The sequence below is a fragment of the Petromyzon marinus genome, chromosome 10, assembly GCF_048934315.1.
Source record: "Petromyzon marinus isolate PM22_M1 ecotype Great Lakes invasive population chromosome 10, UKy_Petmar_22M1.pri1.0, whole genome shotgun sequence".
Taxonomy (NCBI): Eukaryota; Metazoa; Chordata; class Hyperoartia; order Petromyzontiformes; family Petromyzontidae; genus Petromyzon; species Petromyzon marinus.
The window spans coordinates 3,412,760-3,439,399 of record NC_133676.1 but is presented as its reverse complement, the minus strand read 5'-3'; the positions used below and the strand labels follow the sequence as shown (position 1 = coordinate 3,439,399).

Sequence of the window (26,640 nt, the reverse complement as noted above, 5' to 3'; positions counted from 1 at the left end):
TGGGGAGCGGTAGTGCAACGGTCAGCGCGCTGTGCTACGAACCCTGTCGACCCGGGTTCGAATCCCGCTCACGGCCGACACCAGTGACGATTATCTGAACAGGATTTGGGTCTCTCCTAGGTCAACTCAGCCTCAAATGAGTTCCTGGTGCGGTCTGTAAACCGCACCAGCGCGTGGTGCTGGCAACCCACCCCCTCGTGTGCCGTGCCGGCTTTCAACGGTGCTCGCTAATAACACTTCAGTCTGTTAAGGGCCATATCGGGCATCTTTATTTTTGTGTATTATGAGTATGAGTGATTGATTCCTGCTCATGACTAACATCGGTGACGAATTTCTAAACTGGTATTGAGCCTCCTCTGGGTTGACTTGGCCTCACATGAGTACCTGGCGTGTGTTGCTTAAATATCAGTGCTGGGAAGACAAATACGGGTGGGCGTGGTGCTGGCCACCCACCCGCTCGCATGTCGCATGGGTCTTCATGGATGCTCGCTAACAACACTCGCCCCAACGTCTGTTGAGGCTACATGGGGGAGTCTTTGCGTGCAAAAATCCGCGAGTGCTTATGCACGCACTCGCATCATGTGCGTGTCACCGCTCGCCAACCATGCGCCCGGTCCCCACGGATCTTCCTCCGCTGTGCCGGTGGCGCGGTGTCAGCACGGCCGTGGCTGGCGATGGAGACGAAACAGACAGTCCGCTTGCATCCGTCGTGTACCCAGAACCACGACTGCCTCGGCTGAGCGCCATTTCTCCGTAGCTGCACCAAGCCGTTTGGAACTCTCTACCACTGCACTAATGCAGCTTCCCATCACCAGCATCTACCTTAAAGCAGATCAAGGCTCTCACCAGTCCAGACTCTCTCACCATTCTAGACTCTCCCACCAGTCCAGTCTCTCTCACCAGTCCAGTCTCCCTCACCACTCCAGACTCTCTCACCACTCCAGACTCTCACAGTCCAGTCTCTCTCACCAGTCCAGACGCTCTCACTACTCCAGAGACTCTCACCACTCCAGACTCTCTCACCAGCCCAGACTCTCTTACCAGTCCAGTCTCTCTCACCAGTCTAGTCTCTCTCACCAGTCCAGACTCTCTCACGAGTCCAGTCTCTCTCACCAGTCCAGACTCTCTCACCAGTCCAGTCTCTCTCACCAGTCCAGACTCTCTCACCAGTCCAGACTCTCTCACCACTCCAGAGTCTCTCACCACTCCAGTCTCTCTCACCACTCCAGACTCTCTCACCACTCCAGACTCTCTCAACGGTCCAGTCTCTCTCATCAGTCCAGACTCTCTCACCACTCCAGTCTCTCTCACCACTCCAGACTCTCTCACCAGTCCAGTCTCTCTCACCAGTCCAGTCTCTCTCACCACTCCAGACTCTCTCACCACTCCAGTCTCTCTCACCACTCCAGACTCTCTCACCACTCCAGTCTCTCTCACCACTCCAGTCTCTCTCACCAGTCCAGTCTCTCTCAACGGTCCAGTCTCTCTCATCAGTCCAGACTCTCTCACCACTCCAGTCTCTCTCACCACTCCAGTCTCTCTCATCAGTCCAGACTCTCTCACCAGTCTAGACTCTCTCACCACTCCAGACTCTCTCACCACTCCAGACTCTCACAGTCCAGACTCTCTCACCACTCCAGACTTTCTCACCACTCCAGACTCTCTCACCACTCCAGACTCTCTCACCACTCCAGACTCCCTCACCAGTCCAGTCTCTCTCACCACTCCAGATGCTCTCACCACTCCAGTCTCTCTCACCACTCCAGTCTCTCTCACCACTCCAGACTCTCTCACCACTCCAGACTCTCTCACCAGTCCAGTTTCTCTCACCACTCCAGACATTCTCACCAGTCCAGTCGCTCTCACCACTCCAGACTCTCTCACCACTCCAGACTCTCTCACCACTCCAGACTCTCACAGTCCAGACTCTCTCACCACTCCAGACTCTCTCACCACTCCAGACTCTCTCACCACTCCAGACTCTCTCACCATTCCAGTCTCTCTCACCAGTCCAGTCTCTCTCACCACTCCAGACTCTCTCACCACTCCAGACTCTCTCACCACTCCAGACGCTCACAGTCCAGACTCTCTCACCACTCCAGACTCTCTCACCACTCCAGACTCTCTCACCACTCCAGACTCTCACAGTCCAGACTCTCTCACCACTCCAGACTCTCTCACCACCCCAGTCTCTCTCACCAGTCCAGTCTCTCTCACCACTCCAGTTTCTCTCACCAGTCCAGCCTCTCTCACCACTCCAGGCCTACATATGAGGAACTTTGAGCGCTAGCTGCATGTCACAAGTGTTCTCGATCGAACATTTCAACCGATTTGCTCAGCGTGAGTGTGTATGTTATAAATTGTGTTTATTGTTGTTTTATGATTGTAGGGGCAGGTTATCTTCAGGAACGGGGAGAGGCTGGGCACCATCGAGTTCACCCAGTTTCAAAGTGAGTGCTCCTCTCTCGCGTGAAACATTTCCCAGTTGTGAATGGGGGGGGGGGGAATAATCAGCTCTACAGCAATATCGAAGACTGCACTGTAGCAATCCATTATTTGTGCTAAAATACCAGACGGTAAATATTTCATGACTGCTGCCAGACATTGACAAAATCATTAATTCATCCAGAAAAGCCTCAAGATAGTTATATTTTTCGAACAGCATTGAGAAATGTGGCCATTTCTGGTTCATAAAGAAATTGACATCTAAGAGGAAAGTCGTTACCTAGAGGAATCCCACCCATTATGTGGAGTAGACACTCAAATATTTGCACCGATGAGCTCATGATTCACTGGATTTACCACCATCTTCTGGCCTCGTCAAAACCAAGGAGGCTCGTGACCCTCACAATTGTGCATGATCCACCAAACCTTGGCTTCGAATGAGCTGGAATTTACAGTAAGTGCGCCACCAACACCACCACGGCCATATGGAGTCACACGATTAAACAGTGGTGTCAATCGCGAGTTCACGCAACCACGTGTGCCTGTGTCCGCTGCACTGCGTGACGCACCCCGGCGATCCCATCCGAGTTCGATTCACGCTCACCATCAACATCGGTGACGAGTTATCCGAACCGGTTCTGGGCCTCTGCTAGACCAGCTCAGCCTTAAATGCGTACCTGGTGCGATGTGTTAACATTGCCACTGGGGAGACAAAGGTGGGCTGGGTGCTGGCCACCTATTTCCTCGTGTGCCATGCCGGCTTTTATAGGGGCTCTTCCAACAGCACTTGCCCCTACAGTCTGAGGCTTTAAGGGGGCGGGGGGATCTTTGTCTTTGTTTCCGCATGCGCCGCCCGGCCAGATGGGCAAAGAGTGAAGGTGGGCGAGTACAACGCCGTCGCCGACCAACTGGAGCTCAATAGAACGATCCTCTTTCAAGGTGAGCCACGCGAAGGGCCCAGGCGGCGAGCACTGCCGGGCTGCGTGCGTGCGGGCGTGTGTGGGTGAGCGGAGAGGGATTGTAGTTATTTCACCCCAGATCGTCTCTGGCTTAGGGTGCATGTACGAGTGTGTGGCATGCGTGCCCTACTCTGACCTGCGAGTTCCAAGCCTGGAGTTTGCAGGTCTGAGCGGAGCTCGCAGGACGGAGCGGAGCTCGCAGGTCGGAGCGGAGCTCGCAGGTCGGAGCGGAGCTCGCAGGTCGGAGCGGAGCTCGCAGGTCGAAGCGGAGTTCGTAGGTCGGAGCAAAGTTCGTAGCTCGGAGCGGAGTTCGTAGGTCGGAGCGGAGCTCGCAGGTCGGAGCGGAGCTCGCAGGTCGGAGCGGAGTTCATAGGTCGGAGCGGAGTTCGCAGGACGAAGCGGAGCTCGCAGGACGGAGCGGAGCTCGCAGGACGGAGCGGAGTTCGTAGCTCGGAGCGGAGCTCGCAAGTTGGAGCGGAGTTCGCAGGTCGGAGCGGATTTGGGAGTTGCAGGGTCGAAGCGGCCGGGCCTCACGCGTGACTCCCCCTCACCCACCCCGACTTGCGCAGGTGCGACGCCACCGCGGGACCACACCTTCGTGGTGAGCAAGCGGCGCGAGGTCTCCTTGCTGCTCTACAGCATCCTGGCGATGCTCACCTGCCTCGGCATGCTCATGGCCTCCACCTTCCTCTTCTTCAACATCAAGAACCGCAACCACAAGTCAGGCCTCCTCCCCTCAGCCACCGCTCGCCACACCCGCGGCAGCAGCGCACCGCGCACCGAGCCGCTCTCCGCTGAATTGTTCGGTGACAGCCGGACTTAACCCCGATGCCTCGGTGGCGGTGCCATCCCCTGGGCGTTTCGCAGCCCGTTACGGGAAAATCTCGCACGAGAATGAAAGGAAGCAGACAATGAAACGAACGCAGTTTAATGACACAGTGTTTTCCTCGTTGGTATCCACCGCACTGTTGTTCAGTTGTTGTTTGTGTGTGTGTGTGTTTTTATTACGTGTGTATGTGTGTTTTATTACGTACGTGTGTGTGTGTTCCCAGGCTCATTAAGATGTCGAGCCCCTACATGAACAACCTGATCATCCTGGGGGGCATGTTCTCCTACATGACCATCTTCCTCTTCGGCCTGGACGGGGCCCTCGTGTCCCCGGGCACCTTCGAGAGAGTGTGCACCGTGAGTGGCGCGCGCAGTGGGGGGGGGGGGGGGGGGGGGGAGGTGCCCCCATACCTGTCAACCCCTTCTCAGTGCCCTAGCTTATTACAGACCAATTTAGACCTTAGTGGTCACCCCCGTGCCCTTATAAATCTCAACGTTCATCCTACAAAGTCCCATCGCAAGGGCGAAACACAAACGAATAGACAACAATTTATTTTTGCCCGCATTGAAACGCCTCTACGCCGTATGGACCTGAAAAATCAAGTTCCCTGTACAACAATACGGGGTAAACCGTGTGGGTTGACAGCTGTGTGCCCCCCCCAACCCCGCAGGTGTGCTGTCACACCATGAAATTGGACACCCAACGAAGTCACCGATCAGAGTTGGTGCCCACTGTTTTGGCAAGTGGATGCGGTGTGGATCGTGAATCGAGGTTAAATGTGTAACAATTTGGCAGACGCTCAACGTTGATCGGGCAGTCAATCTTGAAAAATGTCGATTCATTGCCAATGGATTAATTGCCATTGGGTTCATTGGCAAGCGATACTTGGATTGAGCAGTTGTGTGGCACCCCCCCCCCCCCCCTTTATTTGAGTGGCTTAAATCAGCAAGATCGGTGATGCCGTCGCCACGAGGCGAAGATCCCCCGCAGCGCTCTAACCGCCACATTACCGGCTCCTACACACACACACACACGCGTGTCTGTCTGTGTGTGTAGTGGTAGCGATAGTGTAGCGGTTAGCGCGCTGCGCTATGAACCTGGCGACCCGGGTTCGATTCCCGCTCACGGCCAACACCAGTGACGATTACCTGAACCGGTCCCGGGCCTCCCCTAGGTCGACTCAGCCTCAAATGAGTATCTGGTACGGTGTGCAAACATCGCGACTGGGGAGACAAAGGCGGTCGGGCGTGGTGCTGGCCACCCACCCCCTCGTGTACCGTTCCGGCCTTCATAGGTGCTCGCTAACAGCACTTGCCCCTACAGTCTGTTAAGGCTATACGGGGGAATCTTTGTCATATTTGTGTAATAACAAAAAACAGGGTTGTATTATTTTATCGGCCTGTGTTTAATTGGGGTCATCACGAAGACTGCCAGTCACAACCAGAATGATTTTGTATTTTACCCAGGCCTAACATTTGTTGGGTTTTATTCAGTGTAAAAACACACACGTAATGCGACATCACGGAATAATTGTATAACAGTGCACGCTGCTCGTATGCATGGCATTGTCACAACAAAAAACAAAGATCCCCCGTACAGCCTTAGCAGACTGTTGAGGTAAGTGCTGTTAGCGAGCACCTATGAAGGCCGGCACGGCGCACGAGGGGGTGGGTGGCCAACACCACGCCCGGCCGCCTTTGTCTCCCGAGTGGCGATGTTTACACATCGCACCAGGTACTCATTTGAGGCTGAGTCGACCTAGGTGAGGCCCAGGGCCGGTTCAAATAATCGTCACTCGTGTTGGCCGTGGTTCATAGCGCAGCGCGCTAACCGCTACCCTGCCGCATTGTTACACCGCACCCACACACACTCACGTGCGCGTACGCATGAGTCATCGTCTCATTAAATCAACTGAGCAGGTATTGTGAGCGTCCTCCCCTCCACACCCCTTCAAGTCATTATTTAAAGTCGTTTAGAGGATAATGAAGTCGTTTGTTGCTGCCCCAGAGATTGCCCCCGGAATTCTCGTCAACAGCATTGACAGTCGTTGCTGGAGCGCAAGGCCGAGCAGCCGAGCGCGGCCGCACGCAGAGTCGCGGAATTTCGCTCCGTCAAACGGCGGCTCCGTCGCAGTCGCTGGCATCACCGACCCGGCCTCTGCCACTCCACGCTACCTTTGCTTCAATCGCACCCTGGCCCCGTCGTGCCCCTCCGTCGTTGTCGCCATCTCGTCTGTGTCACCTCGATTGTCGCCACCTCCCCCCCCCCAACTCCATCCCCACCTCCGCTCGCTCCTCGGTTGTGCTCCATCCCCGCTCCCCCCCCCCCCCACCTTGGCACCAGCGTCGTGATAGTGGTGCACGAGCGGAACAAAATAATTTCAACACGAACAACGGCGAACGTTTCAGGCTCTTTAGTCTCGAGACACGGCAGAGAGTTTGAGTGATGTTCACCTTTAACACCTGCAGGCTCTCGCAGCCAATATGATTCATTATTGATTTGTGGGTCGGGCCAGATGCGTGCGATTTTTCTTTTTGCACCATCCTCCACCCAACAGCCGATTGGAGAAAAAAAATACAAGTTGTGGATCGCTCACCAACACCACACCACCAGTAGTGCTGCTGAAGCAGTCATCAATCGGCACGTTTGATCACGTGATAACATTATAAAGTGGCTGTGTCAGGTGGAGGAGGGTGTATGACACACATTTGTCTCGCGCGAACTGACCCGAAAAAAAGGTACGAGTCTCGCATCCCTCGCCTCTTCGCAAATCACAATGTCCCTTCGACGTTTTTGTTTTAAGGCGCCGCAGACGAACGTGCGATCTCCAACCACGATTCGGCCAACCTCTCTGCCCTCTCTCTACCCTGAAAAAGGACCATCGTCTGAAACATCAGCTGGCTAATAAAGCCGACGATGGAGAACAAGGAGGGTGGTGACTCACTCCTCCACCCCCCCTCTCTCTCTCTTCCGATGCAGGTCCGCACGTGGTTCCTCACCGTGGGCTACACTACGGCCTTCGGGGCGATGTTCGCCAAGACGTGGCGCGTCCACGCCATCTTCAAGAACGTCAAGATGAAGAAGAAGGTGAGAACCCTACCGCATTCGCCTTGCGGAGGAAATGAGGGGGCGTGGGGGGGCAGCTTTAATCGCGCAATAGGAGGACGATGCCGAAATGTGTTAAACTGGGTAAGAATCAATTCAACACGTAGCAGGCTTTCGCGACCAATATTATTCACAAAGGTTTTTGGGTTAGATCGCGTAAGTATAAATGTGTCGTTACCCTCCACCACCCGACGCAAACAATTGAGAAGGGATTTGTCACTTAAACAAAACGCCAATTAGTTTCCACTTCAGCCCACCGGTGTGTTGGAGAGTAAATCGGCAACAAGGTCGCGTAGTCACGAGCGTGACTCGAGTTTCGCGTGCGTCTAGACAACATTGCAAGGCAGCCACCGGTACAAAACATTCCGTTCTCGCGCATGATGGCAGCGGCAATATGTTCAGAGGCTAAACCTTGACGTCGAGTTCTGCAAGCCGCGAGGAGAGGGCTTCGGGAGAGAGTCCGTGTCGTTTTCTCCTCCGGCGATGGAGTGCAGGCTGCGGTGGTTCACTCTGTGGGCCACAGTTAAGTTGCATGGCCACGATCCAAAGTACGGCAGTGATGCTGCATGGAAAGCGCCGTAGCAGATTCACTTTTATGATGAATTGTGAGTACATTCGAGCCCTCTAGAGAATGTTGACTTTGGCAAAAAAATCTTTCGGGCAGATGGTGGTTACCTGCGCATAGTGGCAAAATAGTTTTCGCCATCGGCTGCATAGTCTATGGCAGGATGCTATCATCGTTACAGAAGCCTCCACGTCTGACCTCAGATAGAATTGCCGGGTCTTTGCAAGGACAGGGCTGGTAAAAGCGCACGCAAAATGACAAATCGCCAGCGCCGTCGTTATTCACAAGAACTGCCTCGCGAACTGAAAAAATGTGTAATCAACCGAGGCTTAGGACAACACGCCTTGCTCAAAGCAGAAAAAAACGGGAGCAGATACGGCAAATTGTGATTTATACTGCGGGGAAAATGCATTCGAGTCACAATATCGTGGAGCACATTCGTATAAATCATCACTTGTAAATTCATTCCGCGTTTGCTTCTCTGAAAGAATTACCGCAGCCTGAAAACATTGCCCGATTGGCCGTGCTTATAAGTTTGCAGCGTAGGCACGGTTAAACGCGTGGGATAGGTTCATTTTGTTTTATTATAATAATCATGTCATCTTGCACCCACCCACGTGTGGTGTCTTGATCACTGCGATGTCTCCAACGCACACGGATTGCTCACACGGATTGTGCTGCAGTCACCGGTTTGATCGCGGGCGGGCGGGCGGGCGGCTACGTGGGCTACCGGGCCGGACCTGCGCTCGCGCGCAATCAAAATAGCGCCGTCGGCAAAGAGAGACTCGGCGATAACTCACCCCCGTTACACTCGGGAGCGGGGACCGGTGGCTCACCCAACCCCCCACCGCTCGCCGTGGGTGTGTGACGACTACGCGCGTCCACGACGCACGCGTGCGCTTGCGCAAATTGACACCATCCATTACCTGCGTCTCCCTCGCTCCACCGTGGCACACAGCGCCCCGGCTCGGCTTCGGCTCGGACGGGAAGGCATCCCCGGTTGTCGGTTTTTTTTTCTTTCCCCCGCGTGGTGCCGTGCTCATTGACTGCCTCGGCGCAGCTTCAAAGCGACGCTGCGGAGTGATGATGACGCTGCAGAATTGGACGGGCCACTCTGCAGGCGTGCTGGCCAGCGGCTGTTGTATCGGAGGAACATTCCACACGCGCAAACACGCACACACACACATGTTGTGCACAGCATATATCGCTGAGACCGAAACAAGCAAAAGAAGATCTCCCGTATAAGCCTCCACGGACTGTTGGGGCAAGTGCTGTTAGCCAGCGCTCATTTAGGGCTGGCACAGCTGACAAGAAGGGGCGGTGGTCACCAGCTTCGTGCTGTTAGCGAGCGCTCATTAGGGCTGGCACAGCTGACAAAAAGGGGCGGTGGTCACCAGCTTCGTGCATGGCTGCCGTCGTATCGCTAGTGTTGATATCTACACGCTGATGTTAAGCCACGGCTAGGAATCGAACCCAGGTCGGTGGGTTCGTAGCACAGCGCGTTTCCCACGACACTACTGCTCCGTGGGACCGGACACGTGCACAGAGCCTCGTGCAGCTCCACTCAGAGCCACGCATCCTCCGTTCCGATCGGCCTGCACAACCGAGACGATCGCGCTGAGTGGATGCCTTCCACTGTCTCCTGCCTTGAATCAATCTCGTGGCTTCTGATAATTCCGGGTTTCTTTCGTTCACTTCTGCCTTTACTGCGTCCCTGCATCACATCCTGCGCCGTACCCCGCTATCCGTAGTCCCTCGTCGTACCTTTGCAGTGCTAAACCTCGCATCCTGTCCAGTCTCATTTTCATTATGCAAACCATCATCTTCTCTGTCAGCGGCGTTTTCTGTCCAAGTCTTCCTCCTATTTTTTTGTTTGTTCATTATCACTCTTGTATGCCCACGACTCTTTTTCACGAGGGTCCTGATCATTTTGTAGTAAGCGGCAATGGTTGAGCAATCTCAAGGTACATTTTCAGCATTGGGAATCTTTGGCCAATGTAGCTATCGGTGGAAATCGAAGAAGCCTGAGGAAACCCGTGCAGGACAGGGGGAGAACATACACACTTCACACACAAAGGTGGCCGAGTCCGGAATCGAACTCAGGATCTTCTTGCTGTGAGGTACACGCGTTACATCTGCGCCAACCATCGGCACACACAGCCACGTACAATACAGCTGAGTGAAACAAAGATTTCCCTCCTGTAGCCTTCACAGACTGTTGGGGCAAGTGCTGTTAGCGGGGTGAAACGCCCACACTGACGGGCAACAACAACCGCTATTCGCCACTAAGTGGCGGTGACGTCACCACGACGCTTGTGCCAGGCCATGTGCACCTGACGGGCACACACGCACATACACACCCGGGCTGGAAGCGCTGCCACTCGGCCGCTCGTCCCCTCAGAGGTTTCCCTGCCTCGCTCCTCGGGGAAACAGCAACAACTTCTGTACCGACGAGGAAAAAAAACAACATCCTGTCACATTTATGTTGCCGTAAAATGTTCCCATTCAAAAGCAGGAAGCAGTTGTAGCTGTGAGAGAGTCTGAATGGCCAAACATTCTAAAGGCCCTTTCGGAGTGACCTCCATTCAGCTTGAGAGGCATGAACGTTTTCGAAGATTATGATAATGGTAACGTAGATAGGGCAATGCTACCGGTAACAACGGTACTGCTACGGGTAGCAGTGACACTGTATAGTTGTCGTGCTTGATGTGAGACAGATTGGCCTACACTTTAGGCGTGCCAGCCACCACTTTTATGGAACAGTGAAGTCAGACGCCTGATGCATAATTCATCTTGCCGCATTTTAAATGTTTGATTGAGGCAAGTAATTCAATCACAGCTTGGCTGAGTGAAAAAAAAAATATCGAGACTTGTCGCTTTCCCTGCTAATCGACTGCGATGGCCTGAGAGGCAGATTTTAGCGAATGCTTTTTTTTGCCTTGTAATTAATTCCCAGCACTGCACTTCCTCTGTAAATTCTTAATGTGTATGAATGAACTTGTGTACATGGGAGTGCTCTGGCTTTCCGAACGCGCAAACCACCGTGCGATGGGGTGGAGCGGGGAGGGGGGGGCGAGGTCTGTCATCATCCCCAGTGCCGACCCAGGACCTCTGCTCACGCGAGAGAGTCAATCTCAAAGTGAAACTCAATTTTCTCTGTCGTCTAATATTCGTAATAAGTGCTCAAGGCTCAAACAGCCACACGTGGTTGGGGTTGACGCGTACAACCGCCAGGCTAGCGATTGTTCCGCGTGGTTCAAATTGTACAACTCTGTCCGCACCTGGGGCCACGCACGCTGATGAGCAGACGAGCGCGCTCGGCACATTCACACGTGCACAGCAGCGGGCGTTTGCTCCCGCCGATCTGGTGAGCCGGGACGCCAAACGCTCATGCAACCACTGGCCACGCATCTGCTTTTCTCGCACATCCCGAACGTGCGGCACATTGCGACATCGCTCTCAATACCGATGGGTGAGAAGCTGGTGCTTCCTGTGACGAGGAGAAAGTCACACAGGCTGAGTCTGGGAGTCCCACTGGTTGTGTCGTCAGTTGCCCTTGGCTTCACTATGCCGGTGCACTCACCGCCCTCCCAATTCCTCAACGGCGAATGGCCTGCCCACCAACTCTGACCGCTAATCCTCAATTCCACCTCGTCACGAAGTCGACTTTCCACTGCCTGCACACACGACATGACGTATATATCAGCGTTCGGCTTTGGCATAATTTTCGTTTTTCCTCCCCACGCAGATCATCAAAGACCAAAAGTTGTTTGGCATCGTGGGCGGCATGCTGCTCATTGACCTGGTCATCCTCATCTCCTGGCAAGTGCTGGACCCCCTGAAGCGCATTGTGAATGACTACCCCAGGGAGGTGGGTTTGGTCTGCGTCGTGTGAGATGTATGTATACACGTTGAGCTTTCACACCGTACGTAGCCAACTGTGCTAATCGGATCGACTCGGTCTATGCAGAGCACGGTGCGGACTGCACTGTGTGATGAGAATAATCAGTGGTGGTGGTGGGACATAGACCAAGGGAGCTTGTTCGATTCCATCTTCTAGCGTGGCAGTTGAACCAATGGGGCGAGTTTATTAAATCCCTCCACCCCCCCGTACCGCCTCTGTCCACCGAGCGGCAGTATAAATGGATGCATCACAGGGAAGTCGATCGACAGAGCGCCATAGTAGCCGGATGTTAACTACCTCGCCCGGTATACAGGAGGTCGTGGTTGCAAGCCCGATCCCGACCCCTGTATATTTGGAGGTAGGGCGTGGCGGGGCCAAGTGTGGGTATACGCTCACCTAATCCAACACGCCTGGAAGAGTAGACCAAATACCACCTCGAGTTCGCTCCAAGGGGAAGGCGCCTCCTGCCAGCTGCGGCGTGAGCCAGCAAGTGCGGGCTGCATATTCACTTCTCTTTCATCCCGAACACTGCTTCCAAAACGCCGCTTCTCGCGCCCCACCGTACTGCCAACGCTGCTCCGAGATTCGTCCATTTTACCCTACCCTTACAAGTGCAAATTAAGCCACTGCACGCTGCACGTGCCTGATGATTGGTAAACACGTGCTCCGTCGGCATTTTTTTTTATGGCGGAGCACGAGCGGCCGGTTGAGCGTGCGAGGGGTGGTGGTGGTGGTGGTGGGGGTATAAGCATGAAGTGTGTTTGACTGTGAAACCGTAGATTAGAGAGTTTGCTGACAGTTTGATAGCGGTGTGCTCGGGGTTTATTGTCAGTCGGAGTGCCACCTCTCCTGACGAAACAACCCAATCTCTGCGCGGCAGCAAATCCCTGTTCTGTAATTCTCTCTCTCTGTCTCTCGCGGGGGCTGCGTGGTCCTTGTCGAAAGACGCCGGCGGGCTCGTAACGGTGCAAAGCGCTCCGGCTGGTGTGGGAGCAGAAGGGTCAGGGCGAGCACGCACTGGAGGACGGCAGCCAGACGCTCGCAGGTGGCCGCGCGTCGGCAGCCTCGCGGCAGCAGCAGGCGCAGCAGACAGCAGCAGCAGGCACAGCAGCAGACGCAGCAGCAGGCACAGCAGCAGACAGCAGCAGCAGACGCAGCAGCAGGCGCAGCAGCAGACGCAGCAGCAGGCGCAGCAGCAGGCACAGCAGCAGACAGCAGCAGCAGGCGCAGCAGCAGGCGCAGCAGCAGACAGCAGCAGCAGGCGCAGCAGCAGGCGCAGCAGCAGACGCAGCAGACAGCAGCAGCAGAGGCAGCAGCAGACGCAGCAGACAGCAGCAGCAGGCACAGCAGCAGACGCAGCAGCAGGCACAGCAGCAGACACAGCAGACAGCAGCAGACGCGGCAAATCCAGCAGCAGACGCAGCAGCAGGCACAGCAGCAGACACAGCAGACAGCAGCAGACGCGGCAAATCCAGCAGCAGCAAACGCAGCAACGGGTAGGCGCAGCAGCAGCAAACGCGGAATCGGTAAATGAATCCCGAGCCGAGATGTAGTCCTGGTCGCTCTGTGTCCACGCAGCGACACGCGTGTCCTCTTCCTCCTCCTCGTCCGTGTGACACGGTTGGCGTCGAGCAGGTAACACGATGCCGTTTGACGTGCGGTGGCCGTCAAGTTCAACGGAGGTGAAGTGATGGGGGCAGAAATCAATTGCGGCACAGGTGCTAAATGATTGTAATCGGCCTGTAATGTGCTGCTGAATAATGGAGGATGATTAATTTTGCATGGGTCGCTAATTGTGCCCATGAGGAACGGCAAACACAGCTGACCCCGCGACACCGTGACACGCAGGATTATAAAATCAATGCTCATTAATGGGCCCAGGCACGGATGACCCCGGCGCTATTTATAGCTCAGTTTTGCGCTCTTTAACGCTCCCAGAATGTTAATTCCGCAGCACTGCGGGGTGTGAACGCGAGCACGCGCACGCAGCCTCGCCGACCTCGCCGATGCGCGCACGCGGCAGCGGCGCGGGGTCCTCGTTCGCGGTGGGCGCCCCACGTCGCTTGCTCGGACCCGGCGCCTGTCATCAGCCAGCGCCGGGTGGCTTTCCCCGGAGCCAGCGCGGACGCGGCTAGCGGCAGACGCTGGAGCCACGTGCGGACATTGGCTCACTCGCAGCGTGAAAAAGCCGCGGCGTGCCTCCGTTTTAATTGATTCACAGCGAAGCGAGCTTCGCGCATTTCATTTGGACGTCATCGGCAATTGTTCTCTGTACGACGTGGCGATGTGTTAATGACCTCGTCTGGTATACAGGAGGTTGTGCATATTTGGAGTTTGCATGTTGTCACTGTGATTGCGTGGATTTTTCTCCAGGTCCTCCGATGTTTCCCGTCACATTACAATAGTTGACTGATATACATTTCCACATAAGGGGCCGTCCATAAATGACGTCACGCACCTAGAGGGAGGGGGGGGGGTCAGACATTTGTGACGATGTGTGACGAGGGGGTTGAGAAATGTGACGTCACATCAAAATGCGCAACTTTAAATAAATACAGACAACACGTTCTACTTAATTAAATAGACTTTTTAATAAATATTTTCTCCTACAACATCAGAGTGCAGCGCCACATTAAATACGCACTACAATGACAATAGTTTAAAGCGATTTGAAGCATGATTTATTTGGGGGGGGGTGGGCAGAGCTTGGTGACGTCATATTTGAGGGGGGTCTGACTTTGTGACGCCGTGTGACGAGGGGGGAGGGGTCAAAAATCGTCCAAAATCGCGTGACGTCATTTGTGGACGGCCCCTAAGTCACTTCGTTGAGCAGTGAAAATGTGGCCAGGCTGTCTGTAAAACAGATTTATCTAGCTCAGTGGGCCTTACCTGGTAATATGAAAAAAAAATACAGGTAGTTTAGTTTAATAGTAATTTAAAGTGGCAAGAGCACGATTATATATCGCTCGCGAGGCATCCTGTGAGTGGGCCCGACCTTGTAGGGTATCGGCGGGTAAGCTGCTTGGAGCCTGGCTTGGACTCGGATGGGGAACTGCTTGGGAATGACGAGCGACAGGTGGGCTTGGGCTGCGAGTTGGCCAGGAAGTTGCCGTGCAGCAGTGGATTCCTTCATCTACACAAGTTTATTTGCTTTTACGTCACATGCTTGGTGCTCGACCAGATGCTTGGTACGTCACATGCTTGGTGCTCGACCAGATGCGTTGTACGTCGAGGCTCAAAAGAAAGCCGTCCCTTGGTGTGGACCAATCAGTTTCAAGGACAATGCATATATTGTCATAGTATGTTTTTGTTTGCATTTTGACTGCAGGTATTGTGGTTAATGCAGACATGAATCGCTGTAAAAAGGTTTCAGTTTTGTTGCCAGTTAAAAGGGGAAAAACCCTATTATTAATGCTTGGGTTTTCTTGCAAGGTGCACTGGCTTCAGTCCAATGTACCAAACGCCAAACATCCAAATGCAGCGAGGCATTTTGATGTTTAAAACGAGACTAAACGATGCTTTTTATTTTTGTGTTTTACCAGGTAAGGCCCACTGAGCTATAGATCTATTTTTCAGAAGCGACCTGGCCACATATGATTGCTCAACGAAGTGGCTTATTATGTTGAAATTTAGAGCAGCCAAATACTCTAAGCGTATGTTTTAAAATGTGGAAGGAAAACCCAGAGGACATGCAAACATGCAAACATGCAAACTCCAAATATACAGGCATCAGGGTCGGGATCGCACCCACAACCTCCTGTAAAGTAGGCGAGGTAGTTAACATCTCTACACAGTGGAGAGTACTTCTCCTGCACTCTCATTATCTGCCATGGTCTATTCACTGCTGGATGAAGGCCTCCCCAAGTCGCCACCATCTATGGTGATCCTGCAATGCCATGCATGTGCCTAACACCTGCATACGAGCCGGTTTCATCGCCCCATCTCCTTCATCAGCATTCCCATTGAGTTACGTTGACATCAATCTATCTGGGATGTCGGTGGAAATTGCGACAGGGATTGCTGCAAAAGCGGAGCGATGCGGTGGGGGGGAGGGGCGACGTTGTCTGGAATGCCTCGCGTGTGCGAAGGGCTAACAGTTCCCGAAATGTCTAGGATGAGTGCCTCCGATCGGTCCCACGGTGGGGCCGGAACGTCACTCTGCCTGCAAGAGTAAACATGGCGCAATGAAATTGATTCATTTCTCCTTGAGCGTGTCTATGCTGCCACCTCGGAGAGGGGGAAAGAGCCATCATTCTTGATCTAGATAATGGTAATGATGGCAGCGGGCGGTCGAGCGCTGAGCGTGGAGGGGCTGCGAACCCCGGACCGCATCCAGGAGGCGATGTGCCGACCACCCCGTTTGTTTGTCGCCTTCGCCGCGTCAATGCTCTTCGATGTTCAAGCCGGCGCTCAAATGAAATCAGATTATTTTTCTTAGTCTCGTTTTTTTTCTTTCCAAACTCGTTCCGCTTTCACGAAGACGCATCGGACGCCCGTCGAGACGAATGGAATTCATTTGCAAGGCTCGCCGAGAACGGAGGGAGCGCCTCAATTAGGGCGTCATTACGGTGCCTCGGAGTGTTCGGCACGCGGGAATTGCAGGGCCGTGGGGCAAGTTTTGAAGCTGTTTGACCACGCAAATAGCAGAACACTGCCCCGTGTCGTCACGTCAAATGCGTTGGGATTTTTCGAACGTCAAAAATGAACGTCACACTCACAATCGTGGCATCCGACGGACAAATCCCCTTCACGTGAGAGTGGTCGCTGTGTTTGTGCCGTCTCAGAAGGGGCACTCCGCAGGACAGAGCTGCGTCGCCGCAGCCGCTTCTGTAAAACGGCTCCTCCGGCACGGGACGGCTAGAGAACGTCAATCGTCGCACACCACGCAAAGAGAATGAACGACTTTAAATTTCGATTTAAAGCTTTCGTGACTGCAAGGATTCATCTTTTTGGGTCATTTCGGTAAAGTCACGTAGAATGAGAATAAAATGATAAAATAAAACAATACAATTCTCACGACGTTTCGGCCACAACACAAGTGGCCTTCTTCAGGTGATAGGAACAAACCTGTCGGGACGACAGAGCTACAGTGAACGCTGCTAAGCTTCGCAGCGTGTCTTTTAAGCTGGTTGAGAGAAGTGAAGCACCTTGACAAAGGGGGTTTACATATCAAACAGGAGAATTTAGCATTGAAAAGTTGAGGGATTAGCTTGTGACTGGTCGCAGAAATGGCTATGTTAAAGTCAAAGCCTACACATCTTACAGAGGCACCTCGTACATGAACGACGCTGCGAGCGTGCGTGGTGCCCCGCGCACAATCGGATGCGCGTCGTGCCGTGTAGATGCGATGAGAGCGAACGCGTTGCTGCATCCGAGACGAGCTCCCCCCCCGCCCCCCCAAACTGATCCCCTGGCCGTCACGTCGCCTCGCAGGCACGCGCCTTGGCTCAACACCGCCCTTTGGCAGCCGAGTCCAAACAGCACACGCGTGGCCACGGGCTGAAATGCCCCCCCCTCCTCCCAAAAAATACAATACAAAATAAAATTATGACTGTTTATTCATATTAACGTTTTAACGTGAACAATATTCACAAGACTGTAGTGACAAATCGCTGTTTTATTAGGTTGTATAAATTTTATGCCCCATCTAACATGGATCGCGCTCGGGCTGGTATGGCTCACTCGACACCCTTCCCCCCCACTACGATGGAACTTGCGAGCCAATTGACGCAACCGCATGGGGGGGAAGGGGGTGGAGCCGGACAGAGTCCAGTCTTTTTTGCTCAGGTGTCCCAGGTCATGGATACCGAAACTGGGTCCCACGCGCTCCGTGTGTAACAGATTCCGTGCGCACTGTCGGGAGTTGTCACTCGCGCCAGGCCCGCCACGCCAGGATTTGTGTGGGACGGCGCCTCGGTTCTGTCGTACCACGCGCGTGTGTGTGTATGGGCGTGTGTGCGTGTGTGTATGGGCGTGTGTGTGTGTGCGTGTGTGTGCGTGTGTGTGTGGGCGTGTGTGTGTGTATGGGCGTGTGTGTGTGTGCGTGTGTGTGTGTATGGGCGTGTGTGTGTATGGGCGTGTGTGTGTGCGTGTGTGTATGGGCGTGTGGGCGTGTGTGTGTATGGGCGTGTGTGTGTATGGGCGTGTGTGTATATGTATGGGCGTGTGTGTGTGTGCGTGTGTGCGTGTGTGTGTGTATGGGCGTGTGCGTGTGTATGTGCACTGCTGCAGTCATGGGGAGCGCTAGTGTCGCGGTTAGCGCTACGCTGCGCTACGAACCTGGGTACCCGAATTCGATTCTCGCTCACGGCCAACACCAGTGACGATTATCTGAACCGGTCTTAGACCTCCCCTAGGTCGACTCAGCTTCAAATGAGTACCTGGTGCGGTGTGTAAACATCGCCACTGGTGAGACAAAGGCGGTCGGTCGAGGTGTTGGCCACCCACCTCGTCGTGTGCCGATCCGGCCTTCATAGGTGTTCTCTGACAGCACTTGCCCCAACAGTCTGTTAAGGCTATACGGAGGATCTTTGTCTTTGCACCCATGCAAGGAGCGAGAGAGAGTGGTGGTGGTGGAGCCGCATCCGTAGCTGCCACCTTAACGCTTGTCACCGCACCGAGGCCGCAACACCCCCGGCACCGCGCGTCCCGTGAGCCACCGCCTCGAGCAAGGAGACATTTCTGACAGGGCTGGAATTGATCTGTAATGGAGTTGTTGTTCGGGTCCAAGGTTCACCGCTGATGCAATCCACACAGCGCGACAGGCCAGACAAACGGTCAGGGCAATGCCTGGTTATTTTTGCGCTGAATGACCATATTCAAAGGTGGGAGTCGCGGGGAATTAAACGTCGCAATGAGGCTCCACGCCCGTCCAGTGCTGCTGCACCGGATTAAAATGTGTCGCGGGGTACAAAGGTTGGTGGAGCGGGGAGGGGGGTCGTGAAAGGAGGGGAGGCGAAATGGTGGGAAGTGGGGGGGATGCCCTCATTAAAACGCAAACACGGGCCTAGGAGCACACATCGTGCGGCGAACATTTCGCAGGGAAATGTTGAAGCGACATGCGCATTGTGTACGCACGCACGCAACGGTTTCGGCAGCGTGCAGGCGTCCGGACGGCAGCGGGTGCCGCTCGCGGTGGCCGCTGCCGTCCATCGCGCACCGTGGCGCGCGCTCGGCTCCTTTCATTTCGCATTTCGACCTTGGGCTTGGCAAAATACAGTTTCGATTTACGTCCGAATGCGAGCAGGAAGACCGTCACGATGTAAATAAAGACGAGGGCAGGATTTGAGTGAACGCTACGCATATGCTCGAGCGCAGGCTCCCAGTGGGAGTTGAGGTTGTCTTGGAACGGAAGGTATATTTTTCTCTTCTTCTTCTCAAATGTGTGGTGGTAACGTGGGGGGCGGAGGGGGTGGTGAGGGGGTTCTTACATCACGGCGTGTTGTTACCTTGTGGCTAGGGTTTCCACCTTACATTGGACTGTGACACTTCACAGGAAGAGGAAAAGTACATCCCCACAAAACCAGCAGAGGAGAGAACTGCATGTGAATGCATTGTCTTGAGGTGGTGTTCTGTTATTATTATGATGCAACTAACAACAAAATAGATTTTAACGTAGTGCGGTACGCCAGCATAAACAAAGCACAATTTTCGCAATATTTTTTTAAAATTTCCCTACGATCTGCAACCCCGGTCAGAAAATCTTGGGGTGCTGCGTCAACATCAGTTCCGGTGATGTCGAGGCAGTCGTAAGACGACCGTTCTGAGCAGCTGAACACGAAGAAGCTTCACAGTCTGTTGCCGTTTAGCAGCACCCAGCCTGATGACGATTGTCTGCTCCGTGTTTTGACTCCTCGTGCCCTGGGCAGACTTGAGGTTTGGTCGGAGGGTTTGGGTTGAAGAAATACAAGCACTGACCTTTCGTGAACAATTATGCCTACATTGGAAAACCTTGTCCTTAAATAGCATTTGCTTTTGTATTTAAAGCTTTCGTGACTGCAGGGATTCATATTCTTAGTTCTTTCGGTAAAGTCACGAGAAGATTTATATTTTGACCTCATCTATTGTTGCCATTACAATAACCCTAAACCTAACCCGAACGATCCCAATGCTTGACTTGCCGCACTATCCATCGGTGGTTCAAGACGACAACGATCATAATGATGCTCCAGTCCCAACTCAGGCTCGTAACGCAACGCAAGAGAGCTGCTGCTGCTGCTGCTGCTGCTCCAGGCACTCGTCGTCTTGGTCGGCCAAATCAACCGTCAAAATTGACATTTTTTTTGCAATTCTCAGGAGACTGAATAAACATTCGAATCGCGCCAAACTCGGCGACAGGGTCAGTTAAAGACTGATAAATAAACAGATTTGCTGGTTCAAATTTCGATTTCAGGCTGTTTTATCAGGATCGGTGTGTTATGCCGCACCGGTGTACCGCCAATTGGTCCGTATTTTTTTCGTACGTCCTGGGGAAGACTTCGATTTCGAAATAAAACAGCTTCCTCAAAAAGAGGACAATCTGGGAAAACCGGAACCCTTCAGTGAGTGGTTCAATTCCAGCACCACTCGCAGGAGAAGGGACGTCGTAAGTAGCCACGCTCTCCAGCTCTCCCACCACCGCATTTGGAGGCAGAGCTAATGCGTCTGACTAACGACCCAGGAGGGGTTTAGGCCTTTGCAGCCTTTGCAGCTGGTCGGCAATAAAGTCAGCGCCCACCCCGCCACCCCCGCAAGGCCGTCGGAGGGAGACGGCGGTGCGCGGTGCGTGTAGCAAGCGCAGTAAATCTCACGGCTTTTGTGATTCAAGTGCAAAATGAACCCATTAATCTGCAACACACGCTCCCCGGCTGCGCCAGCTCCTCTGAAATATGCGAGCTGTTAGGATAGTGTGATGTGACGGTGCTGGCTCTGAGCTAATGAAGTCCACATTTTTCTGCCCTTCGGCATAACAGAGGACACGTTTCTAATACCGGGCTACGTGTAACGCATTATGTATATGGTTTATTCTGTGACAGGTTTTTTTGTAAAAGGTCTCATGTCTTCCGAAATGCGGTAATAACGTGTTTTAAAAGCAGCATTTTAAACAAACCAAAACAGTTAAACAATGACGTATACATATTGTTCTGTGTTTGTTTTATTTTATGGATGACATTCTCGTGAAGAGTGACATTTTGGAAAACGTAATTCCATCACCACCACGCGTCTACAGGTGGTCACGTGACGGTGTGGCTGCCCCGACGGTATCGCTACCCATCCCTTAGCTGAGCACTTCCCTTCCCGCCATTAAAATTGCTTCCCAAAATCCCCTCTCCCCCAGTAATTTAGTAAATCATTATAATTACACAGCACTGTCAATCCGCGTCGACACAAAAGGCAAGCCGTCCCAATCACGGGGATTGTTTGACCATACCTCACCACGCTGGTCATTGCTGGTTGGTGAAGCTGTGGGATGGGAGCAGTTAATTTATCACTGGCCACTGATGTTAGCCGTGACTGAGAAATCGAACAGAGGTCGCCGCGGTTTTGTAGCAACGCAACGCGCTAACCGCTGCGCCAGTGCTCCACTGCCTGCCCAGGAAATGACACGTCCCCTCTTCTCTATCAATTGTGGTGGATCCACACGCCGCCGCGCAGCAGAACCCCACCTGCGGGGTTTACTTTCATCACGGTTGCTTATTTTAGATGCGTTCTCTCTGCGATTGTGAATTCGTCCAATTGCGGTTGCGCCCGTCACGGCTCAAGGTCATCGCTCTGCTCGCACGGACACATCCACCGCCTCCTCCTCCTCCGCCTCTTTCTCTGCCGCTATCTCTCGCACCGATCCCATCCCCCTGCCCCCCCCCGTCCCCCCCTGGTGCCTGTTCCCGAGCACCGCGTCGACCCCCGTGGCCGCTGCTGCCCTCGCCACACTCGGCCATCGCTCCGCGCTCGACACGGCTGCTTCCGAATGTCAGAGTCTCGACACCGCAGAGGTCATCTCATCACGATCATCATCTCATCATCACCAACATCATCTCATCATAATCTCATCGCCATCATCATCTCATCATCACCATCATCTCATCATCATCACCATCATCTCATCACAACCATCATCTCATCACCACCATCATCTCATCACCACCATCATCTCATCACCACCATCATCTCATCACCACCATCATCTCATCATCACCATCATCTCATCATCACCATCATCTCATCACCACCATCATCTCATCACCACCACCATCTCATCATCATCACCATCTCATCACCACCATCATCTCATCACCATCATCTCATCATCATCACCATCATCCCATCACCACCATCACCACCATCATCACCATCATCTCATCATCACCATCATCATCTCATCGCCCCTGGCGCCGCTCTCAACGTTGACGCCGTTAGTTTGCGCTCGCCGCGGCGCCCCCCCCCCCCCCCCCCGGTGTTTGATTTGCAACTGATCGCTTGGGGTCAGTTCGCGCGAGCAAAAAAAAAATGTCTCGTAAAACCCCTCCTCCACCCGACACGGTCAATCTAATAAAGTTGAACGGAACGTGCCGATTTGTGACTGCTGCAGCAGAGCGCTGCAGAGGTCAAATACATCCAGTCGCCGATTAGCACGGTTGGCTACGAACGGTGTGAAAGAAGTTCAACATGCAGTACATACCTTGGTGCGTTGCTAGAGAGCGATCCGCACACGGTCAACAATTGGCTGGTCTGACCTTTCAGTGGTGGTTACGGCGGGATATCAGAAAATTTACCAAATTGTTAAATGTGTGTGGATCGCTCTCGCACCATATTCCGAGTGGTGCTGCTGAAGCAGTGATGCGTGTGTGTGTGTTACTGTACGCTGGACTTCTTTCGCACCGTACGTAGCCAACCGCTCTAATCGGAGGTGCGAAGAACACCGTCACGTCTAGTACACGTGACAGCTTTGTTAATCGGCCGCGTCGGGTGGAGGAGGGGTGTACGACAGCATATTTTAATCACGCAATCTCGGCCAAAAAATATATATATTGTGATGACAGATTGGTCGTGAAAGCCTACACATTAAAATCCCAGGAAGCGTATTACTAAGTAATACATATCACAATTATAATTCCTTACAGAGGAAACACATACTAATTAACTGATTACTAATCTAGTATAAAATTACACCTCCCTCCTCCTCCGCCGCTGATCTCTGCAGCTCATGGGTTCAGTGATGACGTCGTCCTGCTGCTGCTGCTGCTCTGTTTTACACCGACACAGGAGGAGGATTTCTCCACCATTCTGGCAAATCGCCCGATGATGCTGGTTCCAATTACCAGCATCATTTACAACAAATTGTAAATGTTGTACATTTACTCTCCAACACACCGGTGTGCTGAAGGAGTAACTATTTGGCGCTTTGTTTACGTGACGAATCCCTTACTGATTGGCTGTGTCGGGTGATGGAGGGTTTTGATACATTCATACTTACGCGATCTCACCCAAAAAACCCTTTATTATGAAAATCCCCTCCTTGTCACTCCCATGTGTTGCGTTGTTGTTGTTCGGCGTTCAAGCAACGGCACGTGGTGCGAAACGTCGGACATCAAAACACACAACTGGCACAACCGCGACAAAGCCTACGCCAGCGGAGTGTGTTGTGTGTCTTTGCTGTTGATTTGTTTTTTGTCATCCAGGTCTCCCTCGAAAAGCGACGACAAAGGTGTAAGCCCCTCGAAGCGCCCTCGGCCCGTGTGAATGTAAATATCGACGTCGCCTAATTCTATTCTTTTGACGCGACCGTGTCGCCCCCGCTGCTGCTGCAGCATCCCGAGGGCGGGGAGGACTTCACAATCCTTCCCCAGCTGGAGCACTGCGAAAGCACTCACATGACCATATGGCTCAGCATCGTCTACGCCTACAAGGGCCTCCTCATGGTCTGTATGGAAAGACCTCTCTTCCACTCGTGGGCGTGCGAGCGTGTCTGTGCGAGGCCAGCTCCTGTGTGTGTGTGTGCCCGTGTGTGTGTGTACATGTGTCATGGGAGCGGTGGTGTAGCGGTTAGCGCTACGCTGCGCTATGGACCTGGCGACCCAGGTTCGATTCCCGCTCACTGCCAGTGACAATTATTTGAACCGGTCCTGGGCCTCCCCTAGGTCGACTAAACCTCAAATGAGTACCTGGTGGGGTGTGTAAACATCGCCACTAGGGAGACAAAGGCGGTCGGGCGTGGTGTTGGCCACCCACCCCCTCCTGTGCCGTGCCGGCCCTCATAAGTGCTCGTTAACAGCACTTGCCCCAACAGTCTGTTAAGGCTTTACAGGGGATCTTTGTATGTGGTGGGGAGCGGTAGAGTAGTGATTTGCGCGCTGCACTACAAACGCAGCTATTCAAGACCAATAACGATTATCAGAAACGGTCCTCCCCTAGGTCAACTCGGCCTCAAATGAGTACCTGGTGCGGTGTGTAAACATCGCCACTGGGGAGACAAAGGCAGCAGCCGGTCGTGATGCTGACCACCCTACCCCCTCGTGCCCCGTGCCTCGTTTCCCGTGCCGCGCTTCAAAAGTGCTACTCACTAACAGCACTTGCCCCTACAGTTAAGACTATCTGGGGGATCTTCGTGCCTGTGTGTGTGCCCGCCGTGAGGCCGAGTCGGCTGAGGGTGCCACGTGACCGCGCGTGTCACGTGCTCTCGAGGGAGCACACGGGGCGCGCGTTCAATCATTTATGGGCGCGTTCGGCATCTTAAATGATTTAAGGACGAATACTTTCGTGCATTTCTGATTATGCGACATTTTAATACAGTAGCTATATGTAATATTTTTTTTTTAAGTTTGTAGAAATGTATTTTCAAGTTGTGATTATTTGATGTCATTCCACGCGCAAGCTTTTTGGTAGTTTGCGACTGTTGAGTGTTAGTAGCTTTGATATTAATGCTGAAATCTTCTGTAAATGGACCCTCCAAATTCCGCCCACACAGCGTTCTGCTGTGGCTGATGACCCATAGGTGCCAGGTTGCCAGGCGATGGCAGCCATAAACAATGGATTGTAAATCAATCTGTGCAGAACTTTGTGCCACTCTGGTTTCCTCGTGCATGAAACTAACCACTCACTCATGAAATTGACTGCAACATCCCAATGCAAGATCCTTGTGAAAATTAATCTTGTAATTATTACGAAATTGCCACCCGTTCACTTTGTCAGCATTCTTCCTGTGCAATGTGCGTCCCTACACTGAATGATCTGAACGTCGCGAACGAGTGACGGCTGCACTGCAGTGGCTTTCGGGCACGCGGGCGGTGAAACTGCGTCGGGGCTCACGGCACCAAAAACGAACCCAGGAACCGGCCTAAGACTGGTACGGGTGGGGGGCTGCAAATTGGGCAGAGGGCCGTGCCACCCCACTGCTTCTCTGCCCGTCCCCTGCAGGTGTTCGGCTGCTTCCTGGCATGGGAGACGCGGAACGTGTCGATCCCGGCGCTCAACGACAGCAAGTACATCGGCATGAGCGTCTACAACGTGGGCATCATGTGCATCATCGGGGCGGCCGTCTCCTTCCTGACGCGCGACCAGCCCAACGTGCAGTACTGCACCGTCGCCCTCGTCACCATCTTCTCCTCCACCATCACCCTCTGCCTCGTTTTCATGCCCAAGGTGAGCGGCGCGGAGGTGGTGCTCGTGGCGGAAGGTAGGGTGTTCGCCGCGTGGATACTATTCGTAATGATAGTTCGCGAATCGGACGCAATGTTCGATCGAGAACACGGAGGCGCGGATCAAGAGCTGTATATGTGAGAGCCTGAACAGGTGAGAGCCTGGACATGTGATAGCATGAACATGGGAGAGTCTGGGCAGGTGAGAATGAACATGTGCTAACCTGAACAGGTGATGGCATGAACATGTGAAAGCTTGGACAGGTGAGAGCCAGAACAGGTGAGCTTGAACATATGAGAACCTTGAGCTGCTACCGGAATGTGATGGTGCTTGGATGCCGCTGCGTCTGTGCAGTGGGAGGGAGTTCCAGATGGCTGCTGGTGCAGCTACGGAGGGTGGTAGTTGGTAGGATCCTCGGGGCCACAGCCTCAGGTGTTTTTTTGTTTTTAGCGGAGGAGTCACTTGGCACAGCCTCAGCGATAGAGGGAAAAGACCGTAATGGAAAGAGGCGTTAGCAACATGAGAAACCATGATTACAGATTCACCAGCAACAATGCCTGATGGCGCTCGGCAGGTAAGCCGATCCAGGGGAGAGATTTTAACATTGAATTTAGGATTCGATTGGAGAAGCTCGCTCGGGAAAATATTTTTTGTTGCTGTCCGGTGGGCGGCAGAGAATGAGTCGCGAGAGACGGTTGGAACCCGAGACCAGGCAGGCAGGCGGAGCGCCAAAGAGTTTATTGCGTAGGAGGCTTTCGCGACCAATGTTATCCATCATCGAGGTGTTTTGGGGTTAGATCGCGGAAAAGTAAATGTGTCGTTAAACCCGCCATCAACCGAAAAAGACAATTAGGAAGGTTTGTCACGTAAACAACATGTGCCAATTTGTTACTGGTTCAGCACACAGGTGTGTTGGAGAGTAAACCCACAACATTTACAATTCCAGTAATGTGACGTTTTACCGGTAATTACAACTCGGCCTCATCAGGCGACAGCCAGAATTGTGGAGAAATCCTCCTCCTGTTTCCGTCTTAAATAGAGGAGGTAAATGTGATGTTGTCACTCCGAGAAAACAACCCCCTCTTTTATGAGCTCAAAAGAGGTGGTTTTATAGCAACAGTCGACCAGTCTTGATGGCGAGACGTGGTTTCGTGGATTACGTACACACTACGCCTGTGGACAAGGCGCCAGCTATTCATGCAGTCTTGGGGCGCACTCC

At 53.3% G+C, this 26,640-nt stretch overlaps 1 protein-coding gene across 2 annotated transcripts in view; it reads left to right on the top strand.

The window, feature by feature from the left end:
• The window catches only part of LOC116941097 (gamma-aminobutyric acid type B receptor subunit 2-like), a 69,356-nt gene that overhangs the window by 22,149 nt on the left and 20,567 nt on the right, over positions 1–26,640 (top strand). For both annotated transcript variants that reach the window (XM_032951721.2, XM_032951723.2), the window contains 8 exons: positions 2,390–2,450; positions 3,307–3,384; positions 3,974–4,124; positions 4,457–4,589; positions 7,213–7,320; positions 11,652–11,774; positions 23,594–23,704; positions 25,200–25,424. In XM_032951721.2, coding sequence (XP_032807612.2) covers positions 2,390–2,450; positions 3,307–3,384; positions 3,974–4,124; positions 4,457–4,589; positions 7,213–7,320; positions 11,652–11,774; positions 23,594–23,704; positions 25,200–25,424 — 990 coding nt within the window. The remainder of the gene's footprint in view (positions 1–2,389; positions 2,451–3,306; positions 3,385–3,973; positions 4,125–4,456; positions 4,590–7,212; positions 7,321–11,651; positions 11,775–23,593; positions 23,705–25,199; positions 25,425–26,640) is intronic.